At 41.0% G+C, this 24,576-nt stretch overlaps 1 protein-coding gene across 1 annotated transcript; it reads right to left on the reverse strand.

The window, feature by feature from the left end:
* Positions 1-237: 237 nt before the first annotated feature.
* Positions 238-11,009, reverse strand: Tmed2 (transmembrane p24 trafficking protein 2). Its single transcript, XM_027921377.2, has 4 exons — positions 10,729-11,009; positions 9,061-9,253; positions 5,093-5,200; positions 238-1,750 (listed from the first exon to the last, which is right to left on the reverse strand). Exons 1-4 carry the CDS (start codon positions 10,906-10,908, stop codon positions 1,626-1,628), a joined length of 606 nt encoding a protein of 201 aa, XP_027777178.1. The 5' UTR covers positions 10,909-11,009; the 3' UTR covers positions 238-1,625.
* Between the last annotated feature and the right edge of the window lie 13,567 nt (positions 11,010-24,576).

The raw sequence follows: 24,576 nt of genomic DNA on the forward strand, positions 1-24,576 counted from the left end.
AATCATTTTCCCCAAAAAATAGTACTTAAAATGTTAATGATGAAAAGAAACTATACCATGTGGAAACTAAAGTGATGCCTTTTGTTCATTATCCTCAAGATTATAAAAAACAACAAACAACAGATGCTTATAGCAGCTGTAATTACTCATAAAACATGGACATGTCTCATACATAAAAGAAATTTGGTATTTGACAAATGTGAATTAACAACCGTTAACATATAAAACACAGAATACTGTTTTTAAAAAGAATTGTTTATTTACTGAACCTGGGGCATATATTAGATAACACAACCAATTTTAAATTTACATTTTTTAATTCAATTTTGAAGTGTTTTCACACACACAAGAAACAAATTGGTATGCAACAGTTGTCCTAAGGTGAAACACAGTCACCTTATCGATAAACTGTTGCAAGTATTTTCACCCAAGGCTGAAAAATTGTGTCCTGAACATGAAAACCTGTAACAAATTTAAATTAATTATATAAAACTTGTTACTTGTAGTTTTCCCCTTGCAAAGATTCAAAAAAAAAAAAAAATGTACAAGTAACTAATATACATCGGTCACAACATAATCCTGGATCATTTCCACACCAAAACCCGATGCTCCTTTAATTTTAAACCCATCAGAGATCAAGAGAAAGTCTTTTCATTTTATATAAAACGAAATTCACATGTACCAAAAAAGAAAGACCCAGGAGAAACAAAAACAAAAACCCTAGTGCTGACACTGATACTCAGTGTCTTAAAGTGGCCCAAAGGCCACTCTCAAAAATAGTGGCTGTATATCACTGCAATGAAACCCAAGAGGCTTTAACCCTTTGGCATCAGAAACCCAGATTTTTTCCAATTATGTGAATGAACACTTCCCACGTGCCAAGCGTGAAAAAGGGGCTGTGCCAGTGCAGAAAAGAAAAGCTAGCATTTGCTCAAATACCCAGAGAATCGACTTTTCAGAGACTTCTTATGAGGTTAGGCGGAAACAAACAAACAAAAAAAAGATTATTAGCTGCTTCTGTCATCAATTTTCGTGGAGGTGATTGAGTCCTAAGGTCATATGTAAAAATTTGGGGCAAGTCTTATATGTAAAACAAAACAAAAAGACCAAATATAAACACACCCAGCCTGATAGTACACTCCCCAGTCAGACAGCACTGCCATTAGGCTGGGCAGAAAATGTCAAGATTCAGACCGTTGCTTCACTCCATGAGTCAACAAAATGAAACTTTAACAACTTGAACCACAGGATGAGGGAGTCCAAAGAATGCAGCCATTTTAGTAAAGTACCATCAAGGCTTTGTGTTGCTTTCCTGCATTTACTACAAAAGGGAAATAAGACATAATAAAGACTATACTCCTATATTTCATTTACAGTGTTTGAGTTCTGGAAGGACCTGTATGATAGAGGCAACATTCAAATAAGAAATTTTATGCCAATCAAATGTCAAATTTTCACTACAACTTTCCTAAGGTTTTTCCCCCAAAATCTATTAATCACAAAGAAACATAAGCTGTGAATGTACAGTTCAGAAAATAAAAATGTAGAAACTAATGACATTATTATGACCAAGATGTTTGGTAAACAAGTGAATTGTGAGTTTGGGATCATCAGGAAAAGGCCTTTTAAACAACCCTCCGGACTTCAAAAAATCTCTTCAGGTAGTAGATCTGTCCCAATGTCATGGCAACTAGAACAAGAGCTTCAAAGAAGGACCAAAGGACCACTCTGCTGTTTGTGTTGTCATTGACTGTTGAGGACAAACAAACAAACAAAATTTAATAACTCCGCAGAAAGGCACAGGCATCATCAACTAGCTCCTAGTTGTGAGTGAATGTAACAGGTGCACACCATTCACAGTACTCTAAACACTTCTGTCCCAAGCAACTAAACACTCTCAGAGGCAGAGATTGTTAGCTTTACAAAGGACCTTAAACATTCACTGAGGGCAAGCCCACTGCACTATGTATAGCAAACCGGGAAGAAAAGAGACTTGCCCAGGTCATGCTTCTAGGGTTTATACCCAACCCAACCTCTTTTCTATCTATAGATAAAAAATGTTCTCCTGCATTATAATCTTTTTTTGGTGAATCAGAAAATTGTTTTAAAAATTTAAGGATTTATATCAAGAACATAGATTTATATAAAATGCACTATTTACACTAAGCCGAAATATGTGAACCTAAGTGTCTTTTTCCTTAAATATTTATTCAACAAATATTTACTAAGCACCTACCATGTACCTAGATGCACGAGGCTTCTCAGTTTCATGGAGCAGTTACTATCAGACTGTCAATACAAGACAAACTTCTCACCATTTATCCCATTCTAAAGCTATGAATCCGACCCTTAAAGTAAAAGCCATGACTACACTATTCATTTACTCTACTCACTCTCTCACAATCTTTGAAGTCAGAGTGACTTGTTACTAAGCTAGTCAGTATTTCCACTTTTCTGCAAATAGCCAAATATTGAAAACAATCACAATTAGCAACATTATGTTAATCAGCTGACTGACATACTCTTAGATATACACTGTTTATAAAAAGATCAACTAGATTGTAACAGCTATTGGACCATCATTCAAAAAGAAGTGAAAAGCAATTAACATTTTTCTAAAAGGATAACCTTATGGTTCCCTAAAAAGTTGTGCAATTTATAAGAGTAAGAACAGATACAAAATTAAAAATATAAACTAGAACTCCAAAAGCTATCAAAATCACTAAAATTTTAGAATTAATTCCATGACATGAAATTTACTTTTGCTGAAAATCTAGTAAACAATTTTTATCATAATTGTGAATGAATGCCATTTTAGTGTTGTGTCTGAAAGAGGAATGGTTGAATAAATTCTTTAAAACATTAAGCAACTATTAGTATGTTTTAGAGACACAGAAAAATGTGATTCATTTTGTTTTGTGTGAGTGGGGAATGAACCCAGTGGTGTTTTACCACTGAAATAAAGGTATTAGTGTCCATCTACAACTAAAAATATTAAAAAAAAAAAAAAAAAAAAGGTATTACAACACTGAAGTAAACAAAAAGATCTCACTGTGTTCACCTCTGAGGAATCAATGCTGTTGAAAAAAATATATGAAAAACAATACTGTTGGAAACATATGATTTACAAAATTAAAATGTATATCTGAAAGTTCAATTCTATAAATTACTACAGGTTGAGCATTCCTAATCCCAAAATCTGAAATGCTCCAAAACCCAAAATTATTTGTGTTGTAATGCAAGGCTTAAAAAGTTTCACAGTCCCAGCCAGGCGCAGTGGCACATGCCTGTAGTAGCTCAGGAGGCCAAAGAAAGAGCACTCCAAGTTCAAGGTCAGTCTCAGGAACTCAGTGAGGGCCTAAGCAACTTAGTGAGGCCCTGTCTTAAAACTGAAAAATAAGTGATAGGGTTGTAGCTCAGTGGTAGAGCACTTGCCTAGCATGTGTGAGGCACTGGGTTTGATTCTCAACACTGCACATAGATAAGTAAAATAAAGGTCTACTGACAACTAAAATATATATATATATATATATATATATATATATATATATATATATATATATATATATATATATTTAAAAAAAAAAACAAAAAACCTGCAAAGCAGTGAATGCCCTTAGCTCTTTGATTTTCTTCAGGGCCCTTCCCACCCAAGAATGGGCTGGCTCCAACCTAGGAGCAAGTCAACCAACAAATAGGTCCCTAGCCATCCCTGAGGGTGAGGAGATGGAGAGTGGTAGGGGAGGATGTAGACAAACTGCTCCTTTTTGAGTTCCTCCTCCTTCCACTCCCTATCCCAAACTCAGAAAAAAGAATCCCAATTTAAATTGCTGTGCACATACAGATAAGAGCTTGCTCCCATTGAAATCTATCCCCAGGAGCTACTTGGACAATGAAAGACACAAGAACAGGTGTGGACCTGGTATAAAATATGGTATCTGGTCTGTGTGTCAACAGGGCACCTGTTAATTTTAAATGCAAAAACATAATATTTAATGCTCTATCTTGTATCAAACTTTTGCAACCTACCACAAACTCCAATCACTTTTTCCACAGAAAAATGTATTCCAAATTTCTAATTTACAAAATGGTGATCCCAAACTGATCTTTTTCTGGGTACTTGCTTACATTATGTTTGGTGTTTTGTATTCTTTTTTTTTTTTTTTTTTAATATTTAGTTGTAGATGAACACAATACCTTTATTTTTATGTGGTGCTGAGGACTGAACCCAGTGCCTCACACATGCTAGGCAAGTGCTCGACCACTAAGCCACAGCTGCAGCCCATGTTTTTTCCTATTCTAACTGGAGTTAATCTTCTTCAATTTTAGGGAATAAAATATGTTAAATTTTAGTGTCTGGTATAGGTTTCAGGTACATGACTAAAAAGTAATAAAATATCAATTTACAGTGGTTTTCCCTGCTGCTCTGCTTATTCCTTAGCTAATCAGAAGATTTTAAATTTTCTTAAAATTTAAAAGCTCGGGGCTGGGGATGTGGCTCAAGCGGTAGCGCACTCGCCTGGCATGCTTGCGGCCCGGGTTCGATCCTCACCACCACATACAAACAAAGATGTTGTATCGCTGAAAACTAAAAATAAATAAATAAATATTAAAAATTCTCTCTTTAAAAAAAAAAAAATTTAAAAGCTCTTTAAAGCTTATGCTCAATCTTTTTGTAATTTTTTTTTTTTTTGTAGTTGTAGATGGACAACTTGTTTAAGGATCAAATCCAGTGGCAAGCACTATGCTACTGAGCCCCAGTCCTTATTCTCAATCTTTAAAAAAAAAAAACTTTTATTTTTATGTGGTGCTGAGGATCAAACCCAGTGCCTCACACATGCTAGGCAAGCATTCTCCCGCTGAGCCACAACCCTAACCCCTTACTCAATCTTTATAGCATTTTGTGATATAGAACAAATGTCCGGATAATAATAAACTAGTTTAGAATAAAGTTCTACAAATGTGTATACTCAAAAAACATCTTTGTGTAGGTGATTTTTTTAAACTCAAAGTTTTAGCACATTATGTCTGCTGGCTGCTGGGTGCAGACCTTTAACATGGGATACTGCCACAAAGATAAACCAGTACTCACTGGCTCTGTGTATCCTCTCCCGGACTTCCATGTACTCCTGTTCGTGCTTTACAGCTGTCATTGCCACTGCCAGTTCATTAATCATTTCTTCTAGCTTGTTCTGGTGAGCTACAGAAGGATTAGAAAACAGATTAGCATACATCTGTCAATCTCTTTTGATAACTACTTTTTACATGATAAAATATTCTTCAGAGAAGATATAGAAAGGAAGCAACTTTCAGAAATGTGGCTCAAACATCAATTAAACCACTGATGACAATTAATTATCTGAGCATTTTCCAAGGCCCATTCCCAGTAGAAAAACCTCTTTCAGAGTAAGAAACATACCATATAATGCTTCCTAAGTAAAAATTTCCCTAAGAAATTTCTTCTAGTCAAATGCTGCTGTTGTTTACTATACTAACAAAAAAGTAAAAATTGAGAAAGAAAATATACAGGAAAAAAAAAAATATATATATATATATAGATATAGATAGATAGATAGATAGATAGATATCTGCCAGGTGCAATGCCACAGGTCTATAATCCCAGTTACTACAGAGACTGAGACAGGAAGATGGTAAGTTCAAGGCCAACATGAGCAAATTATTGATGTGCTGAAGAAGATGTAGCTCAGTGGTAGAGCACTTACTTGCCTAGTGTGGGAAGCCCTGGGTTCAAACCAAACCCAGTGCCACAAAAAAAGTAAGTCCTATAAGTAACAATAAAATATGGGGCTGGGGTTGTAGCTCAGTGGTAGAGCGCTTGCCTAGCACATGTGAGACACCGGGTTCGCTCCTCAGGACTACATAAAAATAAAAAGATAAAATATTATGTCCATCTGCAACTGAAAATATTTTTTAAAAAACAAGAACAGGCTGAGGTTATGGCTCAGTGGTAGAGCACCCACCTCGCACAGGCGAGGCCCTGGGTTCGATCCTTAGCACCACATAAAAATAAATAACTAAAATAAAGTTATTGTGTACAACTACAAAAACACTTAAAAAAAGACAATAAGAAAAAGTGCAAGGTACTTTAAAAAGAAATAATAAAATATAACTGAAATCTACTTAAAATTTTTTTTTATTTGTTGATGGATCTTTATTTACTTATGTGCAGTACTGAAACTCAAACCCAGTGCCATCACTTAACTTGATGGGCCAGATGGCACATTCCTGTAAATCCCAGAGACTTGGGAGTCTGGGGGATTAACAAGGTCCAGGCCAGCCTTAGAAATTTAGCAAGGTTCTAAGCAACTTAGCCAGACCCTATCTCAAAAATAAAAAGGGCTGGGGATGAGGCTCAGTGGTTAAGTGTTCCTGGGGTTCAATCCCCAGTACAAAAAAAAAAAATAATAACATAACTCTAATGTTAACTTAGGAGCAGTACCCAAACAGACTTTTAAACTCTATGTAACTGGACAGGGAAAAACATGAAGACACACTTAGGAAACTCGGAACCAACTCTAACATTCATCTGTGACAGAGTAATTATGTCACTATAGTGAAGAACAGCAAGCACTGTAAGTAAAGCAAGTCTCTCAGCTGCACAAGTCTGCAACAAAGTATCCTCTTTTATCAAAAATGAAAACAAGATACTGTTCCTTAAAAATATGCTTCTGGATAGTGCTATATTAGAACAAGGAAAAAACAGGCAGGAAAGAAATAGCACAAGGAAAAACTCCAAGGGGAAGGGGAGAACCTCTTCACTCTTGCCCAAATCTGGGATTCCAGTTTACAATGGATCATCAAGTTTAAGAGAAATCACAGACCCCCACCATTTGAGGCAGTTCAACTGGAATCTTAAGTCACCCCTCACCAGCTTCACTATTGAAGCCCCCATGCACTCTGTGGAACCTCTAGAGCAGGGTTTCTCAGAGTAGCATTGTTGACATTTTGGACCAAGTGTCCCATGTTTACTATAAGAGCCAGCAGATGCACTGGAGGATATTTAGCAGCATCCATAGTCTCTAGCCCTTAGATGCCAGTAACATCCACCCACCTCCATCTTGTCCCGAGAACCAAAAACATCTTCAGATATCGCCAAAGATCCTTATGCAGCAGAGATCATCTCTACTCAAGAACCACTGCTTTAGAGGAAAGCTCAATTTGACAGCTGCCATTCATTGACAAGCAAAAGCAAAATTTTATATATTGTGTTAAAGGATTACTTATTATATATTCATCAGCCAATATTTTCTAACCATTTAAATAGGACAAATTTTCAGAAAACAAACTCAAAGCCTTTTAAAACTTCTCTCTTCAAAAATTGGCTAAGCCTAAGCTGGGGTTGTGGCTCAGCAGTAGAGCGCTCGCCTAGCATGGGCAAGGCCCTGGGTTCAATCCTCAGCAACATATAAAAAATAAATAAAATAAAAATAAAGGTATTGTGTCCAACTACAACTAAAAAATAAATAATTTTTAAAAATTGGCTGAGCCTGCCAGGCACAATGCACATACTCATAATTCCAGCAACTAGGGGAGCTGAGGCAGGATTGCAAATTCCAGGTCAGCCTCAGCAATTTAGCAAGACCCTAAGCAACTTAGCAAGACACTACCTCAAAATAAAAAATGAAAAGGGCTGGAAACATGGCACAGTGATTAAGCACCTCTGGGTTCAATCCTCAGTACCAAAATAAAACAAGGGAAAAAAAAAAAGAATTAACCAACCCAACTTTGTAAATAGTCCTGAAAAATGAACAAAAGAACTACGTGGTACAATTCTCTAGATTCTGAAGATTTCAAATCCTAACAAAACTCTTTATCTTCTTTATGATGCTAGTACTCTACTAACTGTTCAATATCTGGGATATAAGTTATCATGCTAATACTATAATCCATGTTAAACTGCTGGTTTCCAAAAACCTAGCATGTACTGTGGCAATAAAAATTTCTTAAATGTGCAAGCAATTTATCCTAATCAGGGTTCACTGCTGGTCAGTTAAGCAATGAACAACCTAACTGAACATATGACCAAAGAATTTCTCAGCTACAAATGCTTCCAAATGAATTTTATAATTTTTTTTTTTTTTAGTTATACATGGACATGATATCTTTGTTTATTTTTATGTGGTACTGAGGATCAAACCCACTGCCTCACATGCTTGAGGCAAGCGCTCTGCCACTAAGCCACAACCCCAGCACCCAACTGCATTTTATATCCAACCAAGCTTCAAGTTAGAAACTTCAATAGTTAAACAAGCATATAAAACATCTTCTATGACGTCAAAAGCACCTCTTGCAATAAGCTATATTTAATCAAGACTTTTTCTTATCTAGTTACAATTGAATCTTCCCATCTTTGAATATTCATTTTAAAGAAACAAAGATGTTCCTACCAAAATGTCAATCATCAGCTGCTAAGGACTTAGTGTTATTAGTTTAAAATAACCTAGCCTATATCTCCTGTCAATGAAATAAAAAACAACCTAATTAGTTGTACTTTTTTTTTAAGAGAAAAAACACTCTCATGCCACAAACTGAGGTTAGAGAAAAAGAAATCATAAATTAGACATTAGCAAACAAAAAGTTGCAAAAAGACAGGATGCTATCAAAAAACAATCCACATACCATCCCAGGTATCTCCACCACCTAAAGAAAAGTGTAAAATATGAACAGAAAAGGCAACAGAAAGTTTAGCTAATCTAGTCATGTCTACAAATGTGCAATTGAAGATATATATATATATATAAAACACCAGTATTATCAAATTAACAGAACATAAGACACATGCAAACTAAGTAATCACAAGAACACAGAGACAGAAAAGCTGCCAGAGGGGCAACCATAAAGAATGAAAAACTAAATATTAACTTTGAAAAACTATGTTAATTAGGGGACCTGCACAGGTAAAGACATTTCACATAAGGGTTTTGGTTTAACAGTTAAATGAACCTGGAATAAGAAAAAAATAAGTACTCCATTCAGATGGATAAAAGTGTATAGAATTAAAATTAGAATGTAATACCATCTTTCAACTATTTATCTCACCTTCTGTTTCCATGTCTTGTCCTTTTGGAGCCTCCCCAATGTCAATGGTGAACATCACTATCTTGGGAGTCATGGTAGACATCCTATTACTAAAACAAAACTTGTATGTTCCATCCATGTGAGCAGCAAATGTGTACTTCCCACTGGACTCTCGGTCTCCTTTATAAATTCCTTTATTGTCAGGTCCTGTAATCTGGAGGCAGGAGAGAAATACATAAAATGTCACAAAAGATCTCAAAAATCAAACTTTGTAAGAAGGATCTATCAGTAGTAGGAAATTTACTAATATGTAACTTTCACTTAACTCAAATTACAGTAACCACTCAATTCCAATTCTCCCACTTAATGAGACAATGGTGAACTAGACTGCACTCTAAAGCACCTTTTAGCTCCTATCACATTTGTGTCTTATTTGTCCAACTAAAACTTGCAACTCTCAGAAACAGAAACCACACCTCACCCATGATCTCAAACTGGCCTAATGCCATCAATAATATGTCACTTGTATGGCTGATGTTGAAATCCAAGAGAAAAAAAAAATCTCTTTAGAATTATTTTTTTTGAAGTACTAGGGACTGAACTCAGAACAACATATGTGACAGGTAAACACTTTAACAATGAGCTACCTCTCCAGGGCTTTTTATTTTCATTCAAGGTCTTTCTGGGTTGCCAGGGTGGTCTGGAACTCGCAATCCTCCTGCCTCAGCCTCCCCAGTAGTTGGGCTTACAGGCCTGTGCCACCTACACCCAGCTGAAATGTGTAATTTTTACAAAGTCACGTTTGAAGGTTCTACTGCCAGAAAAAACAAAGCAATGTGCTTTATCTGATATGCCCGTGACGGCTTCGGGAAAGAAAAAAATACTAATGTTAAAATTAGAAGACCCAAATTCTCATCTCAGCTTGTTAAAATAGAAAGCCCCTTTCACCTATGAAACAGGAGCCCAGATAACTGTCCTCCTAAATCTTTGCTAATTTGAACAGCCTCTCCTTGTTTTTGGATCGCACTTGTGCCCAGCGCGTGCCCAGTTCTACTGTCCAATGGAAAACCATTAATCCAGCTAGTCACGCTGGCAGGAGAACTCAAACATCAATCACACTTGGTTTCCTGGAAAGAAAAATTTAGCGGCAAATTTTCCCCTTTTTTTTGGGGGGGGGGGGTTGGAGTTCGGGAGTTGTTGGTGCCTCCACGACACTCTGCCTCCAGACAGTTCACGGCACCCACAACCCTCGACGTGCCACCCCGCCCGCCTCCCGAGGCTGCGGACCGGGAGCGCTAAAGCCTAACTCGCGCCGCTTCCCCGACAGCCCTCCGCCTACTTTCCCAGGAGCTTCCTCGCCGCGCTGCCGGTGAGCGCGCCAGACAGAGGGGAGCAGGGCCGGCCGCGGGAATCTGCCGCCGCACAGCGCCCCGGCCGCAGCTGACACGCGGCGCTGAGTTCACCGGGCTGGGTGAACAGTTCCGCCGGAACCCGGCGACCAGCTGAGAACGCAAAACCGCCGGGAGCGGCGCGGTGCCCGGGGTCGCCAGGGCCGTTGGGGTCGCTGGCGCGGGGGTGGCCGGCCGCGGGCCTCCCCGGCCGCGCCCAGGCGCCCCGGCCGCGCCCCGCGCGCCCCCAACCCCCGAACGGCGCCGGAGCTGGCCCGGGCCGCGGGCAGCGCGCCCGCACCTCCACGTCGATGTCCAGGAAGCCGCCCTCCGCCACCTCGAAGATGAGGCCCATCTTAGTGCCCGAGGTGACCCGCTCGAAGAAGCACTCCTCGGCGTGCGCGTCGATGCTGACGAAGTAGCCCGAGGCCGTGGCCAGAAGAGCGGCCAGGAGCACCAGGAGCTCAGCGACCGTCACCATGGTGGGGCTGGGGCCAAAGCCAGGACCCGGACCGCGGCCTCCAGAGCCGCCGCCGCCGCCGCCACCGCTGCCTCCACAGCCGCCGCTGCCTTAGCTCCGCCCCTTCCGGCTGCGCCACCCGCGGGGGATGATGCGGGCGCCGTGGATTGGCGGGCACCGGCAGCTGCCACGTAACGGAACCACGGCGGCCGCCGAGGGCCTTACAGGCTCCGTGCGCACAGCGTCTGGACGGCGACTCCAAAAGGACAAAAACCATCATCCCCAGTCCTTTCGCGTTCAAAGTAAAGTTTATGTGAACTTCCCGAGAAAGTGTTAGCATCAAGAAGTTTCCCAATTTCTCCTTTCTCTATTTTTTTTTTTTTTTTAGGATTGTCCAGGAAGGTGGCGAAAGATTTGAAGGCAGAGATAGGAGTGGAGGGAATGGGAGGTAGAAGCCAAGAGCTATGAGGGGTTTTGTTGTACCCCACCCACTTTCATCACCTTGTTTACCTGGGGATGGGAGGCTTGGGGACGCGTGCAGACGCCGAGGGACCTCCGGAGCGAACTCCCTGGGTGACAGAAATACACCTACGTGGTGGATTCCTGGGTGTTTTAGGGACTGGGAGTGTGACTCAGTAGTAGTGTTTTTCTGGCATGCCTGAGGCCCCGAGTTCGATCCCCATTCAACGCAAAAAAAAAAAAAAAAAAACTGCGTTTGGTTAACACTAATGCACCTTATTTTGCTGTATGCATGTAAGATCTTCACTGTCAAAAACAATTACCATATTTAAATTCCCTCAAAATAGAATTCTCCCCATTCCTCCAAAGTCTTGCTACCTCTCCACACCCCCTTAGCTCTTGCCAACTGCAGGGATTGTCGTTTCTGACCTCTGCCTCCGGGCGTTGTCCTACTTGTCCCTCAAAAACTCTATGTCCGACTCTTCTCTGAAATGTTCCTAGACATCCCTCTGCCCAATAGGAGTCCCTTCCTCTGCGCTTGCAACACAGATTTGTTCTTACTGGACTAAGGTTATTTACTAATCTGTGCCAGTAGGGTATTAAGCTCCAGTCTTGAAAGTATGATGTCCCCTCGGTCCCTACTTCACCGCCACAAATGAATTGGTTCATTACATGTGAGTTGAGTTCATCAAACTAACCCTGGAAAGTGGAACCCGGGTTGCTGCTCCCTTTGGGGCACAGCTATGTGACTTGATTATATTCCATCTCCTGAGCCTCGGTTTCCTTCTCTGTGAAAAGGGTTGACACCACAAGCCTTGCAAATTTTTTTACAAAGAAATTATTTTTTTCCCCAAAGCCCAACCGGCAATAGGGGGCAGTAGTGGCCCAACATCCAGTCCCACTTGACGAGTCAAGAGAACAGGTGCAGCTTCCTTGAGGAAGACTTGAGGGTTCCAACAGTGGCCCAGTTTTTCCAGTCTCCAGGCCTTCAGAGGGCCTGCTTTCCCTGGCAGGTCAGTTATATAGAAAAGTGACAAGAACAATTTTATATAATCTATAAATTCAATGCTCATTTTTAATTTTGAACCAATTAATGTTTTTTTAAAAGATCTTTATTTATTTTATTTGTTTATTTTTATGTGGTGCTGAGGATGGAACCCAGTACCTCACATGTGCAAGGCAAGCGCTATACCGCTGAGCTATAACCTCAGCCCCACCAATTAATGTTTTAACTGCATCTCTCAGGGATTTAAAATGCGGACACTTAGCATCTCAGTGGAACACAATCATTGTAGGGGTTTTTTATTGTTGTACTTTGTTTTGTTTGTTTGTTGAGACCGGGTCTCCCTAAATTGGGGAGGCTGGCCCTCAAGACCATCCTGCCTCAGACTTCTGGGCCTGTGGAATTACAGGTGTGCGCCACCACACTTAGTTTGAGTTGCATATTGTAGGGGTTTATTATATAAATGAGGGGACCCTAACTCAAATGACTTCAATGATCAGGTAGTTTATTGCTTAAGCAAGAGGGAGTAAGGAGGATTGTGACAAACTGAATCTCATGAATGTTGTAGCGAAATATGTTCCGTTCCATCCAGGCACAGTGGTGCACACCTGTAATCCCAACAATTTGGGAGTCTTGGAGAGGAGGATGGCAAATTTGAGATCAGCCTCAGCAATTTAGTGAGACCTGGTCTAGATGAATTTAAAAAGTGGCTGGGGAAGTAATTTAGTGGTACAATGACCTGGACTGAATTCCAGGATCAAAAAAATAAAAATACAATCAATTCCAATTTTTGAAAACATACTAGTGGCTAAAGATGTAGCAGGAAAGCATCTGTAAGTTTACTTTATTTATTTATTTCTTATTTATTTATTTATTTATTTATTTATTGGTACAAGGGATTGAATTCAGGGGCACTTGGCCACTGAGCCACATCTCCAGCCCTATTTTGTATCTTATTTATAGACAGGGTCTCAGTGAGTTGCTTAACACCTCTCTATTGCTGAGGCTGGCTTTGAACTCACAATTCACTGGGATTACAGGCGTGCGCCCAGAAAGTTTACCTCTTATATTATGAAAGTAATTGTCCATGTTATGTCCAAGTAGAAAAGTGGAAAAGAGATAAAGGTAATGCTAATCATAGTACTTTAAAATAATCACTTATCAGGGGCTGGGATTGTAGCTCAGTGGTAGAGCAGCTTGCCTAGCATGTGTGAGGCACTGGGTTCAATTCTCAGCACTGCATGTAAATAAATAAAAAATAAAGGTCCATCGACAACTAAAAGAAATATAAAAAAAATTACTACCAACCACGAGTTGTGTTTCTTCTCATAATTTTCATTTAATTTTTGTGTTGTTGAAGCCGTAATTAGTCACCAGGTGTCTTTTGACATTACTGTTTCAGGATCTGAAGTCAAGTTAATCCAAAGAACAACAGACTCTCAGGGGCTTGTCAGGTAAACCACAGTGACAGTCAATGTGTTTTTGTTTTGTTTTGTTTTGTTTGATTTTAGACCAACTCTGCCAACGTTGCTCAAGCTGGTCTTGAACTCCTCCCTCAGCCTGCTGAGTAGCTGGCACTCCAAGGGCAGGAGCTGTCATTCCAGCGTAGTCAATGTGCACTTTTACACTTATCAGCACAGATTGGTTGACAAGAGGTCTTGAGCCATTGTGCACAGGAAAACCAGCACAACCAACAATTGTGCCTTACAAGGTACTCAATAAATACTTGAATGATGAGAAACCTGTCCACTGGGGTGTGACTCCAAACTAACCAGGGGACACTGCAATCCAAAATGTGCCCACCTCCCTCCCTCCCTCCCTTCCTCTCTTCCCTCCTGCAAAACTGAGATTCAATTTACGTGGCACAAAATTCACCCTTTTAAAGTGCATTAACTCAGCGGGTTTCAGCATATTCACAGAGTTGTTCAAATATCACCAAAATATTTCACAGACCCTAAAAATAAAAATTCTTGAGTCATCAGCATTTACTCCCCATTCCCCTGAGCCTAGCCCATAGTCTGCCTGCCACCTTTCTGGATTTGGAATGGCATGTGACACCACATGGCCTTGGGTACTTCTGGTACTCAGCATCCTGTTTTCAAGGCTCATCCATGTCATAGCATGTGTCAGGGATCCGTCCCTATTGATGGAGAAAGAGTATCTGGATGTGTGGACGCCACCTTGCATTTCCGTCACCCTGTTGGTGGCCATTTGGGTTGTTTCCCCCATGCCATAGATGTCCCTGCACACATGTCTGTAAGGACATGGATCTTCAGTCCTCCTGCCTACATACCTGGAGTGGACGAAATAGAATATTTCTACCTGGAATCAGAAGGTACATGCAGGGACAAGGAAACAGGGCCAGAAACTGATGAGGAGTTTGTGTCCACAGCATCGGTCAGTCCTCAAAGGCTGGCAAGTTTTGAAGAGAATTTCAAAAGGCCATTTTTGACACAAAGCCGGGTCAGCTTCCTGCTGCCTGGATATTAATGTTCCCTTTCCCTTTAGGCCCCAGAGAAGTCAAAATATTAGGGAAGATTAAAGCACTCTGAAGAATTTCCTTTTACTCCTTTTCTTTAAATTTTCAGTTTTAAGATGATACTTCATTGAGAATAATACCAATGACATTCTTCACAGGACTAGTAAAAAAAGTCCTAAAATTCATTTGGAAGAATAAAAGACCCAGAATAGCCAAAGCAATCCTAAGCCAAACAAGCAATGCAAAGGTATCACAATCTCTGATCTCAAATTATACTGCAGAGCCATGGTAACAAGAACTGCATGGTACTGGCATAAAAACAGACACACAGACCAATGGTACAGAATAGAAGACACGGAGACACACCCACACACATACAGTCATCTGACCCTTGACAACACTTCCAAAAACATTGCATTGGAGAAAAGACAGCCTTTTTAACAAATGGTGCTGGGAATGATGAGATTAGACCCTTGTCTCTCACTCTGCACAAAAGTCAACTCAAAATGGAAAAAGCTTCTAGGAACTGGGCCAGAAACCATGCAACTCCTAGAAGAAAAGATAGGGTCAACATTCCCATAGGTACAAGCAAAGACTTCCTCCATAGACCCCCTAAAACTCAAGAAATAATTCCAAGAGTTAATAAAATAATAATAAAATAAAGACTTAATAAAATAATGCCAAGAGTTAATAAAAAGCTTCTGCATAGCAAAGGAAACAATTAGGAATGTAGAGAACCTGCAAAATTGGAGAAAATCTTTGCTAGCTACTCTTCTGACAGAGGATTAATAACTAGAATATATAAAGAACTCAAAAAACTTACACACACACACACACACACAAAAAAAAAAATAACCCAACTAGTAAATGATCGAATGAATTAAGCCAATACTCAAGAGGATAAATATAAAAGGCCAACAAATATATGAAAAAATGTTCAACATCACTAGCTCATTAGCAAGTAGAGAAATGCAAATCAAAACTACACTGAGAGTTCATCTCACTTCAGTCAAAATGGCATTCATCAATAACATAAATAATAATATATGCTGGAGAAGGGCTGGGGTTGTGGCTTAGTGGTAGAAGGCTTGCCTAACACATGTGAGGCACCGTCGATCCAAAGCACCACATAAAAAGTAAAGTTATAGGGACTGTGGCTCAGCAGTAGAGCACTTACCTCCCACGTGTGAGGCACTGAATTCGATCCTCAGACCACATTAAAAAAAAGTAAATAAACAAAATAAAGATACTGAGTCCATGTATAACTAAAAAATATTTTTAAATGAAATTATTATGTCCATCTACAACTAAAAATATTTTTAATAATAATAATAATAAATGCTGGAGAGGATGTGGAGAAAAAGGAACACTTTTACACTGTTGGTGGGGTTGTAAATTAGTACAATCCTATGGAAATTAAAATCAAAGTTTCTCAAAAGACTAGGCACGGACCACCATTTGACCCAGGTATACCACTCCTTGGTATTTATCCTGAAAAATTAAAGTCATCTCACTACAGTGACACACGTACACCCATGTTTATAGCAGCACAATTCACAATAGCCAAGCAATGGAACCAGCCTAGGTGTCCCTCAGCAGAATGTGGTATACACACACAATTGAGTTTTACTCTACCATAAAGAAAAATGAAATTATTATTTGCAGTATAATGAGTGGAACTAGAGACCATTATATTAAGCAGAATAAGTCAAACTCAGAAGGTCAAGGGTCATGTTTTCTCTCATATGTGGAAGCTAGAGAGGAAAAAGGAAAAGCGGGGTGGGGAGAAGCTAATGAAAATCAAAGGGGGATCAGTAGAAAAAGAGATGGGGGGGGAGGAGGGAGTGCTGGGGAATGATATTGGCCAAATTATATCGTCATATTGTGTATGTATAAATGTGTAACAACAAATCCCACCGTCACGTGCACTACAATGCACCAATAAAAAGGTTGAAAGAGAAAAATTAATCTAAATTCAAGAAAGAATTTTTTTTAATTATTGATGAACCTTATTTTATTCATTGATTTATATGTGGTGCTGAGAATAGAACCTGGTGCCTCACACACATGAAGCAAGCGCTCCACCACTGAGCCACCACCCCTGCCCCTCAAGACAGATTTAACTATGTTGTCATCACCAGATCAACCCAGCCACCTCCGGGAGCTGCAAGGAACCCAGAGCTAGTCCATTTGCTCTCAGGTCCTTCCCAGCCCTCTCAGCTCACCCCTGCATCACAGAGAACTCTGTTTCCCAAGCTGCCATGCATTCTGCTTCCCGGCTCTATGCAGACTCTGGCCAAAGAGAAGAGGGAGAAAGGAAGAAATAAGCATAAGCCAAAGCCTCTGTCTCCTCCTGTGTGCCTTGGGGGCACCTTCACTGGGCACTGCTTCTTCATGGTTCCAGCTCCCATCAGCAGCCCCTTCTGGCTGCCATTGCATGGTCCTGGCTCCTGGGCTCTGGGGACCCCACTTCCTTCCTTGGCTCCTCAGGTCCTAAGCAGGTTAGTGTGTTTTTGTGCTTGTTCATCTCTGGCTTTTCTCACGATAGCCTGTTTGTCTCTTCATCTCTATCATTGTGGTGGTTTCCAAATACATCCACAACTTCTTTGATCCTCTTCCCTTCAGAAAGTGGAGCCCGGTGCTGCTCCCCTGCAATGGGAGGCAGGCTGGACTCCGGACTTGCTGGTGTCGAACAGATGTGGGATTCTGAAGCTGGATCATAAAAGGCGCTGTTGCTTCTACCTTTTTCTCCTGAATCACTTAATCTGGGAAAGCCAGCGTCATCTCCTGAAAGAGGCCCCAGCAAGGTGGGGAACTGACACTTCCCACCAATAGCCATGCGAGTGAGCCATCTTGGAAGGGGATTGTCCGGCACCAGCTGAGCCTTCGGATAACTGCAGCCCCACGAGATGTCCGAACTGCAGCACTGAGACACCCTGGAACAGAACTGCTCAACCAAGTCACTCCCAAACTGTGGACCTGTCCAAGCCCTGAGTGATAACGAATGATGGTTATTGGTACCTGCCTACCAGGGGACCCTAAATACTGGTGACTTGGGAGGCTGGGGGCAGGAGGATCACAGGTGTGAGCCAAGACTCAGCAGCTTAGTGAAACCCCATCTCAAAATTAAAAAAATAAAAAGGACCGGGGGGATGTAGCTCAATGGTAGAGCACCCCTGAGGTCAATCCCCAATACCCAGTGGTCTGAGCGAGGGAGAAGTGATCTCCCCCAAGAGGCAGTTAACAGCTAGAAAGCCCAAAAAACACAATGTGCAATACAGGTGACAATTAAGCTAAGACTTAAAGATAATTGGATTTCAGCAAACAATAAGACAGGATGGGAAGGGATTTGCAAGCAGGATATGCAGCTGCCACAGGACAGGAGCAGAGTGAGTGCAAGGGAGGGAAGTAGAGGGAGATGCCCAGTTGGCAAAACCAGGGCCAGAGACAGAGGAGGGTCCTCCACGCCGTGCTAAGCTCTCACTTTATTCTGGAGACCAGGGGTTGGCAAGCTACTGCCGAAGGTCTGTTTTGTAAATAAAGTTTTATTGGAACACGATCAAATCCATTTGTCTACCTCTCATCTGTGTCTGCCTGAGCTACAGTTGCAGAGTAGAGTAACTGCCAAAGAGACGGCATGGTGCAATCTGGCTCTTTACAGAAAAAGGCTGCCATCCCCTGCTATAGACAAAGGAAAAGTGTTGAAAGCATCTCAGCCAGGAGTCACACAATCAGAGCTGCCCCTTAGAACAATTTTGCCAGCAACAATTGTCATGATATGTCAGTAAACTTCTCTGATTACAAGCAACAGAAACCAACTCTGCCTTTAAGAAACAATAGAAGTTTCTGCTCACAGAATCAAGGAAAGGTGAGTGGGCTGTGGGCAGGTAGTTCAGTGGTAGAGTGTTTCCCTAGCATGCATGAGGCCCTGGGTTTGATCCCCAGCACCACATACAAAAAAATTTTTTTAAAAAGTGTGTGTGTGTGTGTGTGTGTGTACACCAGCACCTGCTTGAAGAACCTTGTGTCAGGATGGTTGCTAGAGCTTTTCACTGTCACCTCTCTCCATCCAGGCACAGGGGTGTTAGAACTTCAGGTTCAGTTGGGCCATGGTGTGGTCAACCCGTTATGGACAGAAGTGACATGTCACTTCTGTGACAAAGCATTTAATGTCTCGTGTTTTTCACCACGCCTTTTCCCCCTCATCTTCATGTTTTGAAGCATATGTCAAAAGAAATCCTCACTCAGATTGGGTCTCTGAGTGACTGTGAAAGACACGATGGGAGAGGCAATGAATCTTCACTGTTTTTTTCAGCTGCTGAGATTTTAGAGGGTAGGTTGTTATTGCAACCCAGTGTAGCCTAACCTGACGAAGCTGCTCTAAATATGACCTCAACATCTCAGTTGCTCAGCACAGTAAAAACTTATGTCCTATTTGTGTCATAATGGAATGTGCAGTCCAACGTGAACCTTCCCCACAGCAATGCAGGAACCCATATTTCCCCCACTGAGTAGGCCACCACTTTCTATAACCTCAGGGACCACGATGAGAGCCACCAAACCCATATGGAAAGTGAGGAATGTTTGGGCTGAGGATATAGCTCAGTTAGTAGAGTTCTTGCCTTGCATGCACAAGGTCCTGGGTTCAATCCCCAGCACCACAATAAAATAAAATAGAAAGTGAGGCATGAAAGGAGGGTGGAGGAACACAGAAGAGGATTTGAGGGGCAAGACCTAAAACTGGTGACTATCTGTTCTATCCATGTTCCACGGTCAGAATTCAGTCATGTTGCACTTGGTGTAATCCCACCAACTCCGAAGGCTGAGGGAGGAGGATTGCAAGTTTGAGACCAGCCTGGGCAACTTAGTGAGATCCTGTCTCACAAAGTAAAACAGCCATGCTTGAGGCTCTGGGCTCAATTCCCAGTACTGAAAAAACAAAACAAAACAAAAAATTAATTGATTTGCTTTTTGGGTTCCTAAGTGTTTCTTTGAAAACAGATCCAGCAACATGCATGTAACAGTATTCTGATATATAAATGTATAGCACATCAAAGAAATGACTTTCTGAACCAAGTACAGTGGTACCTGCCACTATCTTCAGCTACTCAGAAGGCTGAGGCAAGAATATTGCAAGTTTGGGGCTGGGGATGTGGCTCAAGCAGTAGCACGCTCGCCTGGCATGCGTGTGGCCCGGGTTCGATCCTCAGCACCACATACAAACAAAGATGTTGTGTCTGCCGAAAAACTAAAAAAAAAAATATTAAAAAAAAAAAAAGAATATTGCAAGTTTGAGGAAATTTAGATTGCAACTTAACAAGACCCTGTCTCAAAACAAAATAAATGGACTACTACAGCTCACAGCTGACTTCTGAGCTCAGACCCTAAAATCAAGGAAGGCCCAGAATGAGACATTACAAGCTCTAAAAGAAAGCAATTGCCAGCCAAGATTACTGTGTTTAGAAAAGTTATCTTTGAGAATCAACGGAGAAATCAAAATTTTCCATGATAAGAATAAGCGAGAAGGGCTGGGGATGTGGCTTAAGCGGTAACGCGCTCGCCTGGCATGCGTGCGGCCCAGGTTCGATCCTCAGCACCACATACAAACAAAGATGTTGTGTCCACCGAAAACTAACAAATAAATATTAAAAAACTCTCTCTCTCTCTTTAAAAAAAAAAAAAAGAATAAGCGAGAAGACTTCAGGACCACTAAGCCAGCACTACAAAGAACGCTTGAAGATTCACTGCACCAAAAAGAACTCAACCAAAAGCTCCCAAAGCTCCCATATGTTCTCAGGTTCACTAGAAGAGCAACAAACTAAACCAAAATCAAGACCAAATTAAATATAGCAAACCTACCAAAATGACAGGAAATAATGAACATCTATCCTTTTTAAAAAAAATTTTTTTAATATTTATTTTTTAGTTTTTGGCGGACACAACATCTTTGTTTGTATGTGGTGCTGAGGATCGAACCCGGGCCGCACTCATGCCAGGCGAGCGCGCTACCGCTTGAGCCACATCCCCAGCCCGAACATCTATCCTTAATAACACTGAATGCAAATGGTCTCAACTCTCCAATTAAAAAACATAGGTCAGAAGAATGGATTAAAAATCAAGCTCCAACAATGTCTAGAGACTCATCTCATAGGTAAAAACACCCAAGGGGTTGAAATTAAAAGGATGGGGGTGGGGGCAGAACTCATGCAAACAGAATCCCAAAACAAGCAGGAGTAGTTATTCTCATATCTGATAAAGCAGATTTCGAGCAAAAATTAATCAAAAGAGACAAAAAAATGCCACTACATATTGGCAAAAGAATAAATCCAACAAGAAAATATAATGATAGTAAATATTTGCACCCCAATGTCAGTGTACCTAATCATATGGAAAAAGTACTTCTTGACATTAAATCTTAGATAAACCCTAATACAATAATATTGGGTGATTTCAACACAGCGTAATCACCAGTAGACGGGTCATCCAAGCATAAAAACAAACAAAAAAAAAAATTCCAACCTAAATAATACTACAAATCAACTGAACCTAACAGACATCTACAAAATATTTCACCCAAAAACTGTTCAACTCAGTTTCTTAGCAGCTCATGGAACCTTTTCCAAAGGAAATGATTTAGAGTGTAAAGAGAGCCTACAGAATGAGAGAAAGTCTTTGCCAGCTACTTTTCTAACAGAGGATTAATATCCAGAATATATAAAGAACTCAAAAAACTTAACACCAAATAACCCAATCATAAATTGGCAAAAGAACTACGGGCTGGGGTTGTGGCTCAGCAGTAGAGTGCTTGCCTAGCATATGCAAGGCCCTGGGTTCGATCCTCAGCACCACATACAAATATATAAACAAAATAAAGGTATTGTGTATGACTAAAAATAAATAAATAAATATTTTTTAAAAATAACTAAACATAAATTTCTCAAATATATAAAAAATGTTCAACATTCCTTGCAACATTCATTCTCCCCTGCGAGAACACCCTCATTTTCCATGAACATCCACCACCCTTCTCTCTTATCCCATATCATTCAGGTAGCTTGCTCTCATCCTCCTGTGCTAAGGAGGATGTGCTAAGCCTGACCAATCCACAACGTTCATCTCCCCAAGTACAGTGATTGGACCTGGCAGCCATATGTTCTCAGGTAAGCAATTCAAAGTCATTGATTGGGCTGGGGCTGTATCTCAGTGGTAAAGCGCTTGCCTTGTATGTGCAAGACACTGGGTTCAATCCTCAGCACAACAAAAATAAATAAGTAAACTAATTAATTAATTAAAGGTATTGTGAGCATCTACAACTTAAAATATATATTTTTAAAAAAGAAAAGCCATTGTGTTTTTTTTCCGAGTCGTTGAACTGGGAGGATATAATTCTAGAAGTCTCTGAGGTTACCTTTGCCACCATGTGAGCAGCACCTGAATGAAAGTGACATCTACCTTGTACAAACTAGGAGCTGAGGAAATTACAACAGAAAATGTCAGAAGATATTGCTGAACCCTGGATCTAGCTATACCTGAAGTCCATATCCTGGATTTCATATTTTTATAACTTTTTTACTTAAGCCAGTTTGAATTGTAAGAGAAGACTTGTTGGTTTGGGTTTTGTTGGCTTTTGTTTTTGTCTTTGTTTTTATTTTGTTGTATGGCCCTGGTAATTGAACCCAGGACCTCAAGCATGGTAGGCAAGTGCTCTACCACTGAGCTACATCCCTGGTGTCTGTAGAAAAGTTTTGATCAGCTATAAAAATCCAAAGCAAGAGATGTAACATCCACAGAGACTTTCCCATACCTTTTTTTGAGATGCTTGTGACTGGAAATGCTGTAGCTCAGTGGTAGAGCACTTGCCTTATATGTGTGAGGCATTGGGTTTGATCCTCAGCCAGGCCAAGCTCAAAGATAAGCAGGCCAGGGGCTGGGGATGTGGCTCAAGCGGTAGTGTGCTTGCCTGGCATGCATGGGGCCAAGGTTCGATCCTCAGCACCACATACAAACAAAGATGTTGTGTCCACTGAAAACTAAAGAATAAATTAAAAATTAAAAAAAAAAAAGATAAGCAGGCCTAATGTGTTAGAATAACTTAGATCAATCAACTGGTGGCATGGTTTTGACATCTGGACAGGGCATAAGGAGAGACGGTGTTTTCAAAGACTAGGTCATGGGCTAGAAAGTATTAATCACTTTAATTCATCGCCTCGTCACTCATTTATGCAGAGGATCATGCTGAATTACTTTTGGGGAGAGTGTTTATCTTTCCATCTATAAAATGGACACGTATCTCCTCAGGGAGGCTATGTGTCTGCCACCCTCTGCAGACTGGGTGAACTGCTTTTATTTACGTTTCAAGAAAAACCCTCTGAGTGTGATTCTGGTCATAGGGCTTCTCTTGTGTTTTTTTTTTTTTTTAATTCAGGCATAATATGTATGTTGTAGAATTCAACCTCTTAAAGGGTACAATTCAATTCTGTTAGGTAAGAGAATCATGCCACCATCACCATGATCAACTTTTTAAAATTCTTAAAGATTATTGGTTCATACCGGGCGGGGTGGCACATGCCTAAAATCCCAGCAGCTCAGGAGGCTGAGGCAGGAGGATCACAAGTTCAAAGCCAGCCTCAGCAAAAATGAGGGGCTAAGCAACTCAGTGAGACCCTGTCTATAAATAAAATACAAAATAGGGCTAGGGATGGGGCTCAGTGGTCGAGTGCCCCTGAATTCAATCCCTGCCATCCCCACACCCCCAAAAAAGATTCAAGCAACTGGAAAACCTAGTAGCAGCAAAACCTCAGACACAGCTTGATCTGGCTGCTCCAATGGGCCCCGGACAAGGGCTGTTCTCCCACATCTCCCCCAGGTCCCCTTCTCCAGACTTCCCGCCTACTTTCTTAGCAACCCAACAGGGAAAAATAAACAAGCAAAATAAAACTCACCTTTGTAAGAGGTCCAGGAAGAGTGACACGGGATCTCTGAGGGGCCTTGTCAGAACTTTGTGTCCTAAGGCATGGCTGATATAGATAGGAGCACATCAAGACCACCTGGTAGCGCTGGGCAGTTCCTGGACAGCCAGGGCTCCTCTTCTCTTCCTCAAAGCCCTGACATCTGTCTGATACTCACGACGGAGAAACGATCCAGGAGATAACAAAACCCACCCCCAACCAGCTTTGGAACCTGATCAAATCCCAAAGATATAAACTCTCCTGGGAGCCCTCTCCACCACCTTACTCCAGCTGGGCCAGTCTGGCTGTTTCCAGACTGTGCCTCGGATGGTGGGAAACTCTTCCCTGTTTTTGTTGTTTGTTTTAAGCAGCTTTGTTCAGCTACAGTTCACATCCCCGATGATTCATGGATTAAAAGTGCAATTGAGGGATTTTAGTATGTTCACAGATACATACAGGCTCACCGCTAATTCTGAATATTTTCATCATCCTAAACAGAAACTCCCCTAGCAGGTACTCCCTATTTCTTTCCCACTCTCACTTCAGCCCAAGATAAGCACAGATGCACTCTCTGTCCTGGGGCATTTTGCATAAATAGGATGCAAAATAAATGATCCTTAGTGTCCACTCGGTCACTCAACATCACGTTCTCACCGTCCATCAACAGATAAGCAGAAAGAGGTCTATCCAACACAGCGGAATATTCTCATGGAGAGGGAAATCTCACAGAGGTCGATGGTACAGGAAAATTCTAGCTTCAACCCTCTAGAACAAAAATACTTCAAGGGTAGAGTCTCTTA

This window comes from Marmota flaviventris, chromosome 1 (assembly GCF_047511675.1).
Source record: "Marmota flaviventris isolate mMarFla1 chromosome 1, mMarFla1.hap1, whole genome shotgun sequence".
Classification (NCBI taxonomy): domain Eukaryota; kingdom Metazoa; phylum Chordata; class Mammalia; order Rodentia; family Sciuridae; genus Marmota; species Marmota flaviventris.